Genomic DNA, 16,761 nt, shown 5'->3' with positions numbered 1-16,761 from the left:
ATACACACTTAGGTGCTGCTTAGCATCCCTCTGGACAATGTCCAACAGCATGCTCCCATAAGCCGGGTATTTTCTAAAGGGATAGCAGCTCTCCGTTTATCATTTCCTCCTAATGTGTAAGACTGCAAACCCCAGAGAGAACCAGCAGGGGTACTCCAGGGTGCAGTCCACTGGTGCGGCTTCGGTTCCTGTTGCAGGGGCTGGCAGCACCCTCCAGGCCCAGAGCACTAGTGAGCTCCTGCCTCCGAGCGACAGCTGCACATGATCAGGAAGCGGCCTCACCCACAGGGTGGTAGCATCCAGAGCTGCCACCTCCAGTATTGCTACTGCACACCCAGTCCTGTGATCATTTCTCCCTGCACTACCCCCACATCCTCCAGGATGTCTGCAGAGCTCCTGGCAGATCGAGCCAGCCTGGCTTGCTGTATCCACTGGATACAGCTATTGGGCTTTGTCTGATGGGCTCCCTCCTGTAAGTTTCAATGTAACCGGCTTTATGGGGATTTCACTACATTAAAAGGAGACTGTCTATATTAGGTTTTTACACAACGTCAAAATTGCATAATGTCCTACTTCACAGAATGTGTGGAGGACATTAAGCAACATGTAGCTTTATTGTAAAAGCAAAGCTGGTAGTGTTTCCTGAGGAATTTAATGAGGGGTCTGAAAGAACTACAATTCTTCCCTTTCTGGTCTGAACCACTAATGGATGAATCTGCAATGTACAGGCATGGAGAAAATACAGACACCTAAGGTCAAGGGAGGCCAAGTGTCTGATCTGGGACCTACTGGACATTCGCAGTAGCTATGAGTTGGAATTTGCTTGATGGCAGCGGATTTCGTTTTTTGGTTTATGAGACAGTCGAATGAAGATGGCCAAGTAGGCAGGAGGAGAAACAAGTTCAAAGGTCAGGGAGAGGTCTGAGCAGGAGATATGCATTTGGGTGTCTTCAGCATATGCTGTTGATAAATGCCATCGAGTCAATTCTGACTCATAGAGACCCTGTATAGGGTTTCCCAGGGGCGACTGGTGACTTTGAACAGCTGACCTTGTGGTTCAAAACGACCTTGCAGTTCAGTGTATTAACCTATAGCACCATACAGCGCCACACATCTATCTATCTGCAAATAGATGGCATTTAAACAAGATTGTTTTTAGAAATGAATGTGGATGAAATTGTACCAAATATACATTCCAAAAGAATGAAAGCATGAAAATTGTGTGAAAGTGAAGCATTAACTGAATTTTAAAATTGACAGCTTACATTATGTTGGTATGATACAACTGATTTTTATCCCTTTTCCTATCTGGTTTTTTGAGTAAGCATCAAACTTCTGCGAACATTCATAACCTAGTTTCAAGTGAGACCCAACTCAGTAATTCGTTAGAATATGTGATGAGTTATTTACTTTGGTTCAACCAAATGAGCACACTAATTAAATTTGTATAAAACAGGAAAATGAGTACAGAGAACAGACAAACATAAGAGTTGTGCCCTGGGGTTCTCTGTCATTAACAAGAAAGAAGGCTGAGGAACTATCTGCAGAAGACAAGAGGAGCAAATCCAGGAACCCAGGAAAAAAGCTAATAAGTCATGTAAAATGAGAACTGACCGTTATATGTAGCCCCTTGAAGGGCCCTGGTGAGTTTAACGAGACCATGTTTAGAGGAGTGTCAAGGGGGAAAGCCTGCTCGGAGTAAACTAAGAAAGAGAGCTTGGGGACAACAGAGGAATGGGGAGTAAGGTCTGGGCCATTCTGGTGTTAAGATGAGTGTGAAAACGGGACAGTAACTGAAAGACAACGTGGCTCAGGATCGGTGTTCCCCTCCAGAATCAGAGAGGAGCAGTGGTGGCTTAGTAGTAGAGCTCTCACCATCCACACAAGAGAGCAGAGTTCAATTCCCAGCAATGCACCTCACACACAGCCACCAAATGGAGATTTGTGTGCTGCTGTGAACATGCTGAAAAGGTTTCAGAGATGCTTCCAGACTAGGAAGAAAGGCCTGGCAATCTCCTGATGGCCAGTCAATGAAAATGGTTTGATCTTGTTGTGTTTGAGGTCCTCACGAGTTAGGGGTCAGCTCATACACAACAGGTAAAATGAATGAAAGACAATGACTGCAAGAGCAAATTGCTTGAGTGGAAGATTGGGGGAGGGGAGCAGAATCTCATACAAAAGTGACAAGGTCAGGGTATGTGGGTATCGATCCAGGTAGACATAGTGCGGAAGGTCTCTTCATTCGTCTCTTCTCCTTTCTTAGTGACAGGAAGTGCTGTCTCAGGCGAGGGTGAAGATCAGGGGAGAGGAGAAGGGAGTACAGAAACAGCAGAGTGGGAGAGCAGGTGGAAGCAGGAAGAGTGCAGGCAGTGCACACTCTGTTACCATCTGCATTTTCCGACTGCTGGTGATAATTTTCCACATTACGCTCTTGGGATTTCCAGGTACATAATCCACCAGCTGCAAATCATCATTTTACTTCCTCCTTACCAATTCTGATACTTTTTCTCATGTTTAATTGTGTTGCTGGCACCTCCAAAGCAACGCTAAAGAACAGTAGTACTGATGGGTAGCTGTGGCTTGGGGCTTTGCCACCAGAGCTGTGCTGCTCAATCAGTAACCTTGAGCCACCAAATTATAATTAATTACACTTAATTACAACTGAAAATACAACTGCGTTCCTAAGCACAACTGGCTAGTGGCTACCACACAGAGAGCACAGCATAGATAAAGAACATTTCATCACCACAGAAAATTCTACTGGATAGTTCTCATTGGGTAGGGTGCTAACATTCCATCAGAGACGTATGCATGCTATCTTGCAAAAAAGCACCTATTTTTTTTTCCACACCCCTGCCCTTATTGTGAACAGCAGCAGGTGGGATGCTTCCAACCATAGTAAAAAAAAAAGTCATTTACAAAAGCAGGGATTCTGGGAAGCAGCCCGGTTGGTACCCTTGGGAGTCACACGTAGATGCCGACACAGAGCAGGAAGAGAACCCCAAAGCCCATGAAGTGGGAGGCCACCAGGGAGATGAGGAGTTCTTTGTGGATAGCCTGCGTGTATTTGGTGGAGGTTACCTCATAAACGAAGAACCAGGAGGTGAAGAACATGCCAATGGCCAAGAGCACCATGGTCAGACGGGGGGAAGACAGCTGGACTCACTGGGCTGGTATACCTGCTCATGGCCTCCAGCTCCATTTTGCCGGGCACTAGGTACACCGCCGCTTTGCCACCCACCTATTCTTTTTTTAAAAGTCAGCTTTACTGAGATAGAATTCTCGTATCATCCAATTCGCCCATCTGAAGTGCATAATTCAATACCTTTAGTTTATTTAGAACCTTTTCACTGGCCCTGAGCTGTCACCCTGCAAGCCCTCGACTCCACTCAGCCCTTTCTGGTTAGCTGCCACTGAGTCAGCGCTGACTCATGACAATCCCATGGATAACAGAAGGCACCATCTTCCTGATCTACGCGGCTTGAGCGCAGTCTTGCGGCTGCTGTGCAGTGGCTTCCAACCTACGAGGCTCACCTTCCAGCGCTGGACTCAACAGTATTCTTGTCACTCACACGTTTACACTGGCTAATTTTCAGAAGTAAATTAGGAGGGTCACACATTAGACCCTGCCAACATTTGAAGGCCTCCTGATGTGGCTTTTGAAGGATCAGCACTGGAATTTGAACCACAGGCCCAGCAGTTCAAACCCATCAGTTGCTCCTCAGAAACCCTATGTTGTTGTTGTTATTGTTAAGTTCCGACAAGTTGGTTCCGACTCACAGCAACCCAGTATAAAGTTCCCGAGTACCACTCACCTTGAAGTCCAGTGCATTAACCCACAGTGCCACACCAACTCTCCTGGAAGCCCGATACAGGGTCACTATGAGTCAGCATTGACTCAATGGCACTTTAACAACGACAACATTTGAAAAGAAGCCCTGATGGTGCAGTGAGTTAAGCAATGGGTTGCAGGTAAGCAGTTCGAACCCACCTGCTGCTTTTCTGGAGAAAAGATGAGGCTGTCAGCTCCCGTAAAGATTTATAGCTTCGGAAACCCTATGGAGCAGTTCCAATTTGTCCTGTAGGGTTACTCTAAGTTGGAACTGACTCAGTGGTAGTGAGTTAATATTTGAAATACTAGTGGCATAGCTTACAGCATCACAGTACCATATCTTTATGTAAATAACACACACTATAAGTGTTTTTGGTTGTGGGTGCAAACCCCTGGCATATTCACTTCCTATGTGTGCTATGTATTTTATATGCTAGTGTACATTACTCACAAAATGTAAACTATGGCAATACGTGTAAGTTGCCACACACACTACTGCAAGTTGACAGACAGAAGGGGGTCCTGTCCTAGGCAAACACTAATCCACTTTCTTTTTAGTTTGGCCTAATCTGGGCAACCCATATAAACAGAATCCTGCAGTGTAACAATATATTGTCACTTGTGGCTGGCTGATTTCATACAGCGTAAGGTTTTCAATGTTCATCCAGGTTGCAGTATTTCTTTTTATTACTGGATGATATTCTGTTGTATGTATATACTCTATTTCACTTATTCATTGATCAGCTAGATACTGGGCATCTGAGTTGTTTCTACTTTGGGGAACTCAAATGCCCATCAACTGATAAACATAATAGAATATTAGAGATAGTATTTATATAGATGATCTAATACATGCATTGATAATCAGAAAGTTGGAAACAAAAGAGGATAAACTGGTAGTTGGTATATGGTCTTGGTGGTAGAAAACAATGCTGAGATGACATGACAGAATTTTTGCAAAGACCAACAACCTCTTTGTTGAATTATGTCTTTTTTTCAACAACATAAATAGCAATTATACACAGGGACTTCACCAGATGGAATACACAGAAATCAAACTGACTACATCTGTGGGAAGAGATGAGAAAGAAGCTCAATACTATCAGTGAAAACAAGGCCAGTGACTGATCATGGTGCAGACCATCAATTGCTCATATACAAGTTCAGGCTGAAGCTAAAGAAAATTAAAACAAGTACATGAGAGCCAAAATATGATCAGGAATATGTTGCTTTTGTCAAGTGTACAGGGTTTCTGAGGAGTGACTAGTGAGTTTGAACCGCCGACCCTGTAGTTTGCAGTCCAGAGCCACACCAAGAATTTCACCTGAATTTGGACCATTTCAAGAGAAGATATCATGACAATAGAAGTTGTGGGACGACATCAAGAACATTATACATGAAGAAAACAGAGGGTCATTAAAAAGACAAGGAAGAAAGACCACAATGGATGTCGGAAGAGACTCTGAAACTTGCTCTTCAATGAACAGAAGCTAAAACAAATGGAAGAGAAGTGAACAAGCTGAATAGAAAATTCCAAAGGGCATCTTATAATGAAATGTGCACAGACCTGAAATAAGAAAAATGAAAAGAATACATTCAGCATTTCTCAAGCAGAAAGAACAGAAGAAAAAAATTCAAGCCTTGACTTGCAAAACTAAAAGACGTAATGGGCAAAAAATACTGATGATACAAGAGGCATCAAAAGGGGAACTAAGATGTTCAACTGTTTCAGGAGTTCTGCTGGACAGCACTAGGCTAGACAATCTTAACCGAGAAGAGAGCCTGAAGAGGAGTGTTAGGTTTGAGAAATGGGCTCTATCAGAGATAAAGTCCATGCTATGAGATACTGTTTGAATGAAGAGAAGAAAATCACTAAGTTGCAGGGGCCAGGGGAGAAACTTGTTGGAGGCCATGCCCGCTTCTCCCAGATGGTATCTGAGACAGACAAACAAAAAAAAAGCTCTTTTCTCTTCTCTTCACACTCCTTAAACAATCTCACCCACATACCTATAAGCTGGCAACATGAAATGCCCATTTCCAACACAGATGGAATCCCTGCCTTCAGATTCATATATATAGTTTCCTTTACTCTGTTCAAAGGTAAGTCAAAAATTATTGCTACTATAGGGTAGCACATGCTTGGGTTACTCCGAATAAAACGTGTTTAAATATGCCTCTGTAGTCAGCAGATGGCTGCAGACACCTGAATTTTCTTAGTCTCGTTACGGTGCCTTCTAAGGAGGTGGGGGTGGGTGGGGAGGCAGTTCAATTCAAGGCAGAGAGGTCAACTCAGAAGGTTACAGAGACTGTTTCTGGGATTACCATGATCTATCATGGGGAGACTATTAAGAAGTTTTAGTAGAAAAACTTCATGGGTGAGAAAAAGAGCAAGAAAGTGGCACTAAGGAATTCTTTTTATTACGACAATGCACTTGTTCATTCTTCAAGGCATTTTGCTGGGAAACTTTGCCTCATCCACCTTACAGCCTGGATCTAGCCCTTCCAGACCATTTTGTTCCTCAAACTCAAAGAACATTCGAAAGGAAAACAAGTTGAGTCCCTTGATGATGACAAACTGTCATTTGGACACAGTATAAACTGAAGAGCACAGAGTCCTTTGTGGGAAGGGTGACAGAGAGAGAAGCATGATCTTCAGAAGTGTATAGACTTAGACAGGGAGTATATGCTGAGAAACAACAGCTTCACAATTTGTATTTTCAATGGGCTCAAACATAACAATTATTAGGATGGTACAGGACTGGCAGTGCATAGATTTGTGTCGGAATAAGCTTGACACACCTAACAACAACAACAACAAAGGATTCTGCAGCAATACTTGTCAACTCACCCTTGTATCTCCACTTGGACTTTCAAAAGTGACTCACTCAACACATCCAAAGCCGATCTCATCACTTCCTGCCTTGCTGCCCAGATCTGTGCCTCGCATTGTGTTTGTTATCACAGTGAAATGGCACATCCACCCACCCATCCTCTGCTGGGAGAAAGCTCTGATGATTTTGCCCTCTCAGTCGCCTGCGGCATAAACAACAAATGTCCTTTCAGGTCTCCCTCAGGAAAAGCTACTGACTGTCCACTTCTTGCCAACTCCTGCCCGGCCGACAGCGCACTCTCTGATCGAACCTTTCCCTCTTTTGTGTCATCTTCTCACTGTTCACAAAACAGGCCAAGTTTACTACCATCGTAACCACCTTTGCACTTGCTGTTCCCTCTCCTTAGAATGCGATCATAGATTTTAGCCTGGATAGTTCTCTTTTTAATACTGGAGTCTCATTTATATGTCTTGTCCTCAAAGTGGCCTGCCTTAACTCCCAATTTCTAATAGCCTTCCAGTAACTATTGCGTTACCCCCATTTGACGTTCACTATGTGCTTTATCATTTCCAGTTAGTTTCTGATTGGTTTCTTCTCATCAGATTTAAGTTCATGTTACAATCAATACTATATTTCCAGGACTCAGCAGAGTATCTGGCACAGTTGTTGTTAACTACCTTAGAGCTGGTTCCAACTCAGAATGATACTATATAGGCTGTGCATTTTTGCAGGGACAAAACATCTCAACTTTCTTCCTCAAAGAAGTTACTAGATTCAAAGAGCTGACCATGTGGTTAGCAGTCCAGCGCTTTTCCTAGAGTTACAGAATGTATTCAATAAACAGCAAGTAAATAAACACATTTCCATTACTACTACACAACACTGACTTTTACTTAGATCACTGAATTGCATTATGCCATGTTTCCTCTGAATTTACTTTTGTCCTCCTTAAATCCATTTTTCACATGTTTCTAAAATACCAATATGATGACATCACTGCCTTATTAAAATCAGGGCTCACTACTATTGTTATCAGTGATACACAGGAATCCAAACCAGTTCAGTCGTGGAGGTGGAGTAAAACTAGGACGGATCCAAATTTATAAAAATGTGGAATGACAGCCAGAATAGGAAAAATGATAGGTCGACACCCTACTAGAAACTATCTCCCTCTCAGAAAACAAGAGCAGCTTGCAAGTTGCACAGCACCTTAATCTCTTGCCCGGCAGAGTTGGAAACAACGGTGTTCCGAGCAGAGATGTGGCCAAGCACGCTGCTCTGAGTGTTGCTTTCCCCAGTCCTCTCAGTAACCCACGCTCCTACACCCGGCTCCTGAGAGAGCTCACTAGCCTTCCAGTCTCTTATCCCAAGGCTTCGACCCATCATCTTTTCCCATTTAATTTCCTGTTATAGTCAATTCACATTCTGCGAATGTGGGTCCATTCTGATTTCACTGCACTGGCCGTGACTGCCCTGGTGGTATATGAGACAGTGTCCTTCATGATGTGGCCTGCTTACCATTCCCATTGTCTTCAGTCTCCTTGTCTAGGCTCCAGTCGTGCTCCATACTGCCAACACTCCAAGCTATCTTGCCTCATGAACTTCCTACATGTCTCCTCTCTTAGGATTTGTGGGTTCTTAGGAGTCCTGGTGTGGTGCTGTGCTTAATGCACTGGACTGCAGAGTCGGTTTGAACTGCAAGATCAGCCGTTCAAACTCACCGGCTGCTCACCGGAAACTCTGTACAGGGTCCCTATGAGTCGGAACCAACTCGATGGCACTTCACAACAACAAATTCCAGTCTCACTTGTCATCACTTCTATCAAACTTTCCCTGATCATTTCCCTAACATTACCTTAGGGTTCCTTTCCTGTATACCTTACAATACTACTTATGCACACAGCATGTGGCTTACATTTGGTCATGTTATATGTGCTAATTGTGGATGTCCTGCATACTTACCTGTATCATGTGCTACTTGAGGGCAGGATATCATATTTAGTGGCATTGCTGTCATGGAACATAGTATTGCTGGTTACTGTTGTTGTTAAGTGCCACTGAGTTGGTTCCGACTCATAGCGACCCTGGATAGGGTTTCCAAGGAGCGGCTGGTGAGCTTAAATTACCAACCTTGCAGTTCAAACGGCTTTGCAGTCTGACGCATTAACCCACAGTGTCACACCAGGACTCCATGCTGGTTTACTGTAGGTATTTAATATATATTTAATGAATGCATTTATTATATTGGTGGTGGTGGTGGTGGTTATGTGCCACGGAGTCAGTTCCAACTCATAGCTGCCCTGTATATGGTTTTGGCACAGAAAGCCTCATCTTTCTCCTGTAGAACTGCTGACAAGTTTCGAACTGCTGACCTTCGGATTAGCAGTCTGACTCATAACCAGAGCTCCTTTTATTTTACTATACTGGAATATATGCTTAAAAAAAAAAATCATAATGTCTAATTCAATGCTATCCACACAGTAGGTCCTCAGTGTATCCAGAATAGGTAAAAAATAATGTATAGTGACTTCCTTAATCTGGTGAATTTACACTTTTTTGAGAAACATTGATTTTTTACAGAAAAACAAAAGATATTCTGGTTTTTAATAATGGGTGTTTTAAGAATACTAGCAAGGCCACTTATAGTTTTTAAATTACAAAGTGAAACTTAGTTTATAATTAAGTTATCTGTTTCAGAATAACTAGCTACAAAATTGCTGTCGATATTTAGTGCCATTGAGTCAGTTCCGACTCAGCAACTCTGTACAGGATCTACAAGAGCACCTGGTGGGTTTGAACTGCCAACCTTAGGGTTAATAAGCCAATGTTTATCCTACAGTGCCTCACCAGAACTCCAGTTATACAATTATTAACACTTAATTTTAGCTAAAATACTGAGGGATACTTCTTTTATTCAAAATATCTGCCTTATAAATAAATGTTGTTGTTGTTATTAAGCATCGTTGAATCAGTTCCAACTCATAGTGACCCTGCATAGGGGTCCAAGCACTATGGACAGTCCAAATAACAAACAAATCTGTGCTGGAAGAAGTCCAGCCTGAATGCTCCTTAGAAACCATCATGGCCAGACTTTGTCTCTCAGACTTTGGACATGTTCTCAGAAGGGACCAGTCCCTAGAGACTGGTGGGTTTGAACTGCCAACCTTGTGGTTAGCAGTCAAGTGCTTATCCTACAGTGCCATTACATTGCTTAATTTTAGGGAACCTGTTTGTATTTTATCTTAAAGCGGTATGTTGTTTTCACATGCTGTTGCGTTGTTTCCAACTCACAGTGACCCTATATAGGGTTTCTGAGGCAGTAAATCTTCGCAGGAGCAAAAAGCTTCATCTTTCTCTCGTGGAGCAGCTGGTGGACTAGGACCACTGACCTTGTGGTTTGCAGTCCAGTGCTGCAGAGCCACTGCACTCCCTTAAAGAGATACGGTGGTTGTGTTACAGTGAGTCGCTTCCGACTCACAGCGATCCTGTATAAGTGTTTCTGAGGCTGTAAATCTTTACAGAAACAGAAAGCCTCATCTTTCTCCCACAAAGCGGCTGGGAAGATTTGAACTACTGACCTTACGTTTAACAGCCCAGGGCGTAATGCACTATGCTACCAAGGCTTCTTTAAAGAGATAATAGGTGAGGACAATTTTTCTTGACAAGATACATCTACCAATTGTCACTGAAATATAAGAATTCTTATTCTTTGGTACGCTGATAACGTATAGAAAAATACATGCAAAGACACAATCATCTCTATAAAGCAATAATAAAAAGCCAAAATCAGTTGCTGTAAAGTAGATTCTGACTCAGCAATTCCCTGTGTGTTTAGGTAGAACTACGCGCCGCAGGGTTTTGTCCAAGAGCTGATTTCGCAGCAGTAGATGGCCAGGTCTTTCTTCCGAGGCACCTCTAGGTGGGCTTGAACCTCCATTCATTCAGCTAGCAGTGAGTGTGTTAACTGCACGACCCAGAGGTCCCATAAAGTAATGCTGCTGGTTTTTAAAGGATACAAACCAGAACTTAGTAATATAAATTAAATTTGCTACTCAATGTTGTCTCCTTTGACGATCATTCCAATAATGAACCAAAGTGCAAAACAATTTGGAAGACTCTTGGAGAACCATCTTTAGATAGTGCAGCAATTCTTATAGATACTAAGTCCTGAGGTGGCACTGTAGATTAATGTGCTGGAGTGCAAAGTTGGTTTGCACCACAAAGTAGGCGGTTCAAGCTCACCAGTCATTCCTAGGAAACGGTATACAGGGTTGGCATGGTTGGAACAGACTCGCCAGCACTTAACAACAACATAGATAATAAAAGTAATGGTTATGAGTTGGGCTGCTAACCTCAAAGTCAGCAGTTCAAAATTACTAGCCATTCCGTGGGAGAAAGATGAGGTTTTCTGCTTCCATAAAGATTTATAGCCTCGGAAACCCCATACAGCACACTACCACCACAACCATACATAAGAGGTCTTTGGTCTTTGAATGAATTTTACCTTTGCAAGCAATGAAGTCATCGTAAGTCTTGGTTAGTAAGCAAGGGTAAACATGGTATTTTGGATCAAAACCAAGGTATATAAAACTGGCAGCATGTAAGTGTCCTTGTTTAAGTGTGATGTTAGTTCTGAAAACAATGCCAAGAGGGATTCCAGATGTTTTAAAGAAGAGAGACAGAGACTCTAAGAGGGAGAAAGAAAAAAAACCAAATAAAGTGACGTAGAGTCACCAGCCCTCTTGAGAATGTGCTGGGAAGTATGGCTCTTTTCCCCAGAAGTGGGCATGCCTGTGCGGGTAAGCACACACACAACACCACTCATATGTGATATTGTAGAGTCATGGACACACTGAGGTCCATCGATGGAGCCAGACTCAGACTCCATGGTTTAAGGCACTGGACTGTATCTCACAGTAAACACCACACTATATAGTGTGACCATGTCTGCACAGCATGATGCTGTTGTGTGCCGCTGAGTTGATTCGGATGCAGAGGCACACGGGAGAACAGGTGATGCGGTGGTGAAGTGTTCGGCTGCTAACTGTATGGGTCACAATTTGAACTCAGCAGCTACTTCACAGACAAGCCTGTGGCAATCTGTCTCCATGAAGACTAACAACCGTGGAGCCCTTATGAGGCCCTTCTACTCTGCCCTACAGGGTCCCTACGAGTCAGAATGGACTGGGTGGTAAAGAGCTGCTTTTAATCTTTATAGGAGTAGACAGCCCTAGCGTCCTCCCAGGGAGCTGCGGGCAGGTTCAAACCGCTGACGTTTTCATTAGGAGGCCTGTGCATAACTGCTGCGCCAGCAAGGCTTATTTCACAGAACTGGATCACTACAACTCTATTCTAAGTGATGTATTGTCATATTCTCTTTTCTACTTCATTTTATCTTTAAAAAACATTTTAACCTGTGACCTACTAGTAGTGTTTGTTGTTAAGTGTCGTTGAGACTGGTTCCGATTCACAGTGACCTCGTACAGGGTTTCTGAGGCTTTTCTCAAAACCTTTGCAGGAGCTTTCAGAAAGCCTCATCTTTCTCTCAGGGCGCAGCTGGCGGGCTCTAGCCGCAGACCCTGTTCTGGTTCCTAATATAGTGTTTTTCGTATGGAGTCACTGTGCTCTCCAGACCTACTTGTTGCTAAGTACCTTCGACCTACTAGTTTTACTACCCAATTTCACAATGCAGAGTTTGAAAAATACTGTCAGTTAGAATACTGGCTACATAACTGAAGTTAGTTAATGACAAAGAAAAGGCAGATCATAAAAACTATGTTACACCATGTTGTTTTAAACTAAGATTGGATTCTTTATGGCAAAACTGCATTGTCTTTATGCATCTATATGACTTACTACAGAGGTGGTTGTTGTTAAGTGCCATCCAGATGGTTCTGGCTCATACTGACCCGGTAGAACACGGTGAGGAACAAAATCATTTGGTCTGGCCCTGCCAAGGCAACCACAGTCCCAGCCATCACACTGTTACTGTTAAGTGCTGTTGAGTCAGTTCTGACTCACAGAGACCCTGTATAGGGCTTCCAAGGAGCAGCTGATATGTTTGAACTGCTGACCCTGTGGTTTGCAGTGCAGAGCTGATCCTACAGAGCCACACCATGAGCCCAGCCATCACATGAGGGGTGAATTAATTAAATGTTTGACCTTTAAATAAAGCAGGCTAATTTTTAAGTTGATAATTTTATATGGTTCATGAATAATGTTATAAATTTTGGCAAATAAAAGGTTCCCCATCCCTGCTATAGAGGTTTTCCAAGGAGCAGGCTGGTGGTTTGAATCACTAACCTTATACTCAGCAGTCCAGCACTAACCTTACAGTGTCACACCAGTACTCCTATTACGGAGGCACCAATAAGGAAAACATACAATGGTCATAAAAGCCCCATACCTTAATGTTAGAAAACCATAAATCATTTTCATGTAAAGTGGCAAGGTAGACAGATGTAAGCAGTCCAATGCTAAGGGCGATGGTTCCACCAATCGTAAACGACAGAATCTTCCAGAGTCTTCCACTGGCACAACCTATTATAAAATGGAACAGATTAAAAACACATCAGGAGAGCACTTGGAATTCATAATTCTACTTCAAGTGATCGAGCTCCAGGTCCCTGTCTCACTAGCAAAGCGTCCCCTCTCCTCAACAGATAGGGGCTCCTTTTCTTTGATTCCACAAATCTTGTTTCTTACTTTTATTAGTTTTTATTTCACTGTTCCACTGCATCCAACTGTTCACTTGTCCATTTTTTTCCAACCAGAAAGTGAACTTTTGGGGGAAGTTTGCTAGACACAGAGGTAAATGAATTATATACAGAGGACAGAAATAGTCTTTTAAATCATCTATTCACAACTTGCAGCTTAGGTACCAAAAATTTGGTAACTTGAAAAAATAACACATAGCAAAACCAATCCATCATAACCAAGTTAAGGGTGAGGTAAACTATGAAAAACATTTACAGCACACATAATAAAGCTTAAATATCCTTGACACATGATAAATCTTCTCAGGACAATAAAACATATGAATATTCTAATAGCAATAGAAAAATAATGATGGTCATGAATAGGTCACGCACAAAAGAATAAAATGGCTAATAAGTAGGGCAGATAAAAGTGTTCAAATTCATTGCTGTTGTTAAGTGCTGTTGAGTCAGTTCTGACCCACAGCAACCCTGAATAGGGTTTCCGAGGAGCACCTGGTGAGCTTGAACCATTGATCTTGCATTCTAGTGCATTAACCCACAGTGCCACACCAGGACTCAACTTCATTAGTGTTGTGGAAATTAAATTCAAAACACTGAGTTATAATTTCTATTATCTTGGTCAGTTTCAAGGAGCTCTGTTGGTGCAGTGTTTAAAATGCTCAGCTGCTAACCAGAGAGTTGGCAGTTCAAATCCACCAGCTGCTCCATGGGAGAAAGAAGTGGTAGTCGGCGTCTATGAAGATTGACTGCCTTGGAAACCCTATGGGACAGTTGGGTGCGATGACTCAAAATCAACTTGACAGTAGTGGGTTTGGTTTGCTTAGCCAATTTGCTTAAACTTCTTTGAATCTGTTTTGGTAATGGCATATAAGATGAACAGGTATGAAATGCTGCTGGTAAAATCACAAACAGGTACCTCTCTAAAAGGCAATGTGGTAGTGAACATACCACATGACCTGTAATTCCAATCTAGGCATATACCCCAAGGAAATAATTAACGTTATAAAAGAACATTTGGCCAAAGGATATTTATTACAGTGCCATATGCATCAGTAAAAGGTTAGAAAATCACCTCAACACTGAACAACAGGAATTAGTTTAATCAATTCTGCTCCAGCTATATAGCAGGATACTGTGTTGCCAAAGGATACTACTATACCACCCTTATTTCAAACACCAGCACGGTCCCCCTGCCAGACAGGGTTAGGTGGAGTAGAAGATTCAGACAGACTAGTAAGACAGACCTGGCGATCCACTTCTGAAAACTAACCATTGTTGTGTTGTAGGTCACAACACAAACACTGCTCAACTAGCTTGCTTTGATCAAGTCTTTTGGAGGAAGCACTTGCTAGCGGACGTCACGTTGGTGAAGGAGAGGGACAGTGGGGGGGACGGACAGTCTGAGATGGATTAGCACAGAAGCCACCATGGATTAGTGCTGGTGATCATGAGGTTGGCGCACGAGGCCACCATGAGCTGGAGTCAACTCAATGGCTGCCACCCAGCTATACAGTCTTAGGCAATATTTGTAAAACATTTAAGATCCCACTTAGATGAAATTATCTCAAATTGACAAATGTATAGAGATCAAAACATTATCAGTGGTTACTAAGATGGGAGTCCTGGTGTGGCACTGTAGGATAAGCACTGGACTGCTAACCGCAAGGTCAGCAGTTCAAACCCACCAGCTGCTTCTCAGAAACCCTATATAAGGTCACTATGCATTGAAACTGACTTAATGGCACTTAACAACAAAGTGTACGGGAGGGAAAAATGGGAGTTAGTGCAGGGGAGGGACTAAGTTTTTGTTAAAGACAATAGAAAAATGTAGAAAACAATAGTGGTGATGGTTGCACAATATGATAAAGGTAATTAATGCCATTGAATTGTACAGGCAAAAAAATGTTGAAAAAAATGTGGCATATAGTGTTTGTTCCACAATAATTTTTTCTTATTTACTGACTTATGACATATTCGTCTTAAAAGAAGGAAAGCAGTGACATCTGAATGCTTGTGAGTACACACATGCAGAGAACAAGCAGCATTTAGATGGAAACATCACCCCCGTGCCATTGGCAGCTGCCTCATTATGAGTGGATGGCAAGGGTGGTTTTCCTTTCCTCTTTGCTTTTCCTCAGTTTTCCTGATATGAATAAGCAATGCTTTGATTTTAAACTCCAAAGGTATATATATCTCCCTCAGGAAGAATATCAACTTGAATTTGCATTGTCTATATCACATAAAACACATCACTGCTAATAGCTAAACTGGACGGCACTGCCTCCCCTCTCCGATACAGATAACGTCACAAATTACCAACCCAGGCAGACAGGAGTGAACACAGCTACAATGGATGTAAACTCTCTGAGGTATCTACAATGGCTAATGGATAGCAATTTTCAGGTTTCCTTTTAAAATCCCAACGCGGCTTACTTAAGAAAGCAACGCAGGAGGCATAAGTTGGTAATTAATGGCATTTGGTGGTGTACAGTTTAATAACAGTTTTTAGTGTTAAATAAATAATTTATCAAATTCTGACTACTTTCCCACCAAAACAAAGCAAAGGAGAAAACTTCAGGAATCTGACTGAAAATAATGTAAGACTTTTGACTGTTTGAATACTTAAACGAAATGGAAAACTCACCCAAGCGCAGGCTGCCTAATATGCAGTGTGTGTGTGTGTGTGTGTGTGTATGTGTGTGTATGTGTGTGCATGTGTGTGTGTGTATGTATATATACATATCTATACATATGCCAGAAAAATGAGAACAAGACTGGAACCTGAATAGTGGGGAAAAGCATTAATCTAGAGCATCATGATCAGATAACTGAGAATCAGAGGTTCTAATCAAAGCTCTTTCATCTTTAATTTAATCCTAACTGTAAAACCTAAATAAGCCAATTAAAATCAAATCAATTGCAAAATCAAAACAGTAGGGTACTAGAACAGTTTCCCCGAATTTTTGTCTTATTGGTGACATTTTTAATGCGCAGAAATCAAAGTAATCCCACATGCCTGCTTTACTTTAAATCACGTACCAGATGGCAATTTATTTTCCAACTTCACATTTTCTTCTGGTGCTGGATAATCCTCAGAAATTTCTGTGGCTTTTATTCCTTTTCTTTGTCGGATGGACATCATGTCAAAGACTTACATGCATTGTTCTTCCAAACACTCCTACAAGCAACATAGAAATAACTGATCTGCCCATATGTCAGTACCCTCCCTCCCCAGTACACCTCCGCACTCATCTGTGCTGGACTTAATTTTGTGCTATTTTCCTTTGCTTAGCATGCCCACCCCCATTTCCCCATCTAAATCTTAACCAGCCTTTAAAACTAAGCTTATTTTGTACATAAGTGCCAATTAAGTGTCATG

The 16,761-nt window shown here is 42.2% G+C and overlaps 1 protein-coding gene and 1 pseudogene across 1 annotated transcript in view; both read right to left on the bottom strand.

Moving 5' to 3' along the window:
* The window catches only part of DPY19L3 (dpy-19-like 3 (C. elegans)), a 98,497-nt gene extending 81,973 nt beyond the window's left edge, over positions 1 to 16,524 (bottom strand). Inside the window, exons 1-2 of the mRNA XM_006867305.1 lie at positions 16,422 to 16,524; positions 13,070 to 13,203 (exon numbers count right to left, since the gene is read on the bottom strand). Coding sequence (XP_006867367.1) covers positions 13,070 to 13,203; positions 16,422 to 16,524 — 237 coding nt within the window. The remainder of the gene's footprint in view (positions 1 to 13,069; positions 13,204 to 16,421) is intronic.
* LOC102837722 lies at positions 2,965 to 3,202 on the bottom strand (annotated as a pseudogene).
* Positions 16,525 to 16,761: the final 237 nt, after the last annotated feature.

This window comes from Chrysochloris asiatica, unplaced genomic scaffold (assembly GCF_000296735.1).
Source record: "Chrysochloris asiatica unplaced genomic scaffold, ChrAsi1.0 scaffold00104, whole genome shotgun sequence".
Lineage (NCBI taxonomy): Eukaryota > Metazoa > Chordata > Mammalia > Afrosoricida > Chrysochloridae > Chrysochloris > Chrysochloris asiatica.
This window is presented reverse-complemented; position numbering and strand designations above follow the sequence as displayed.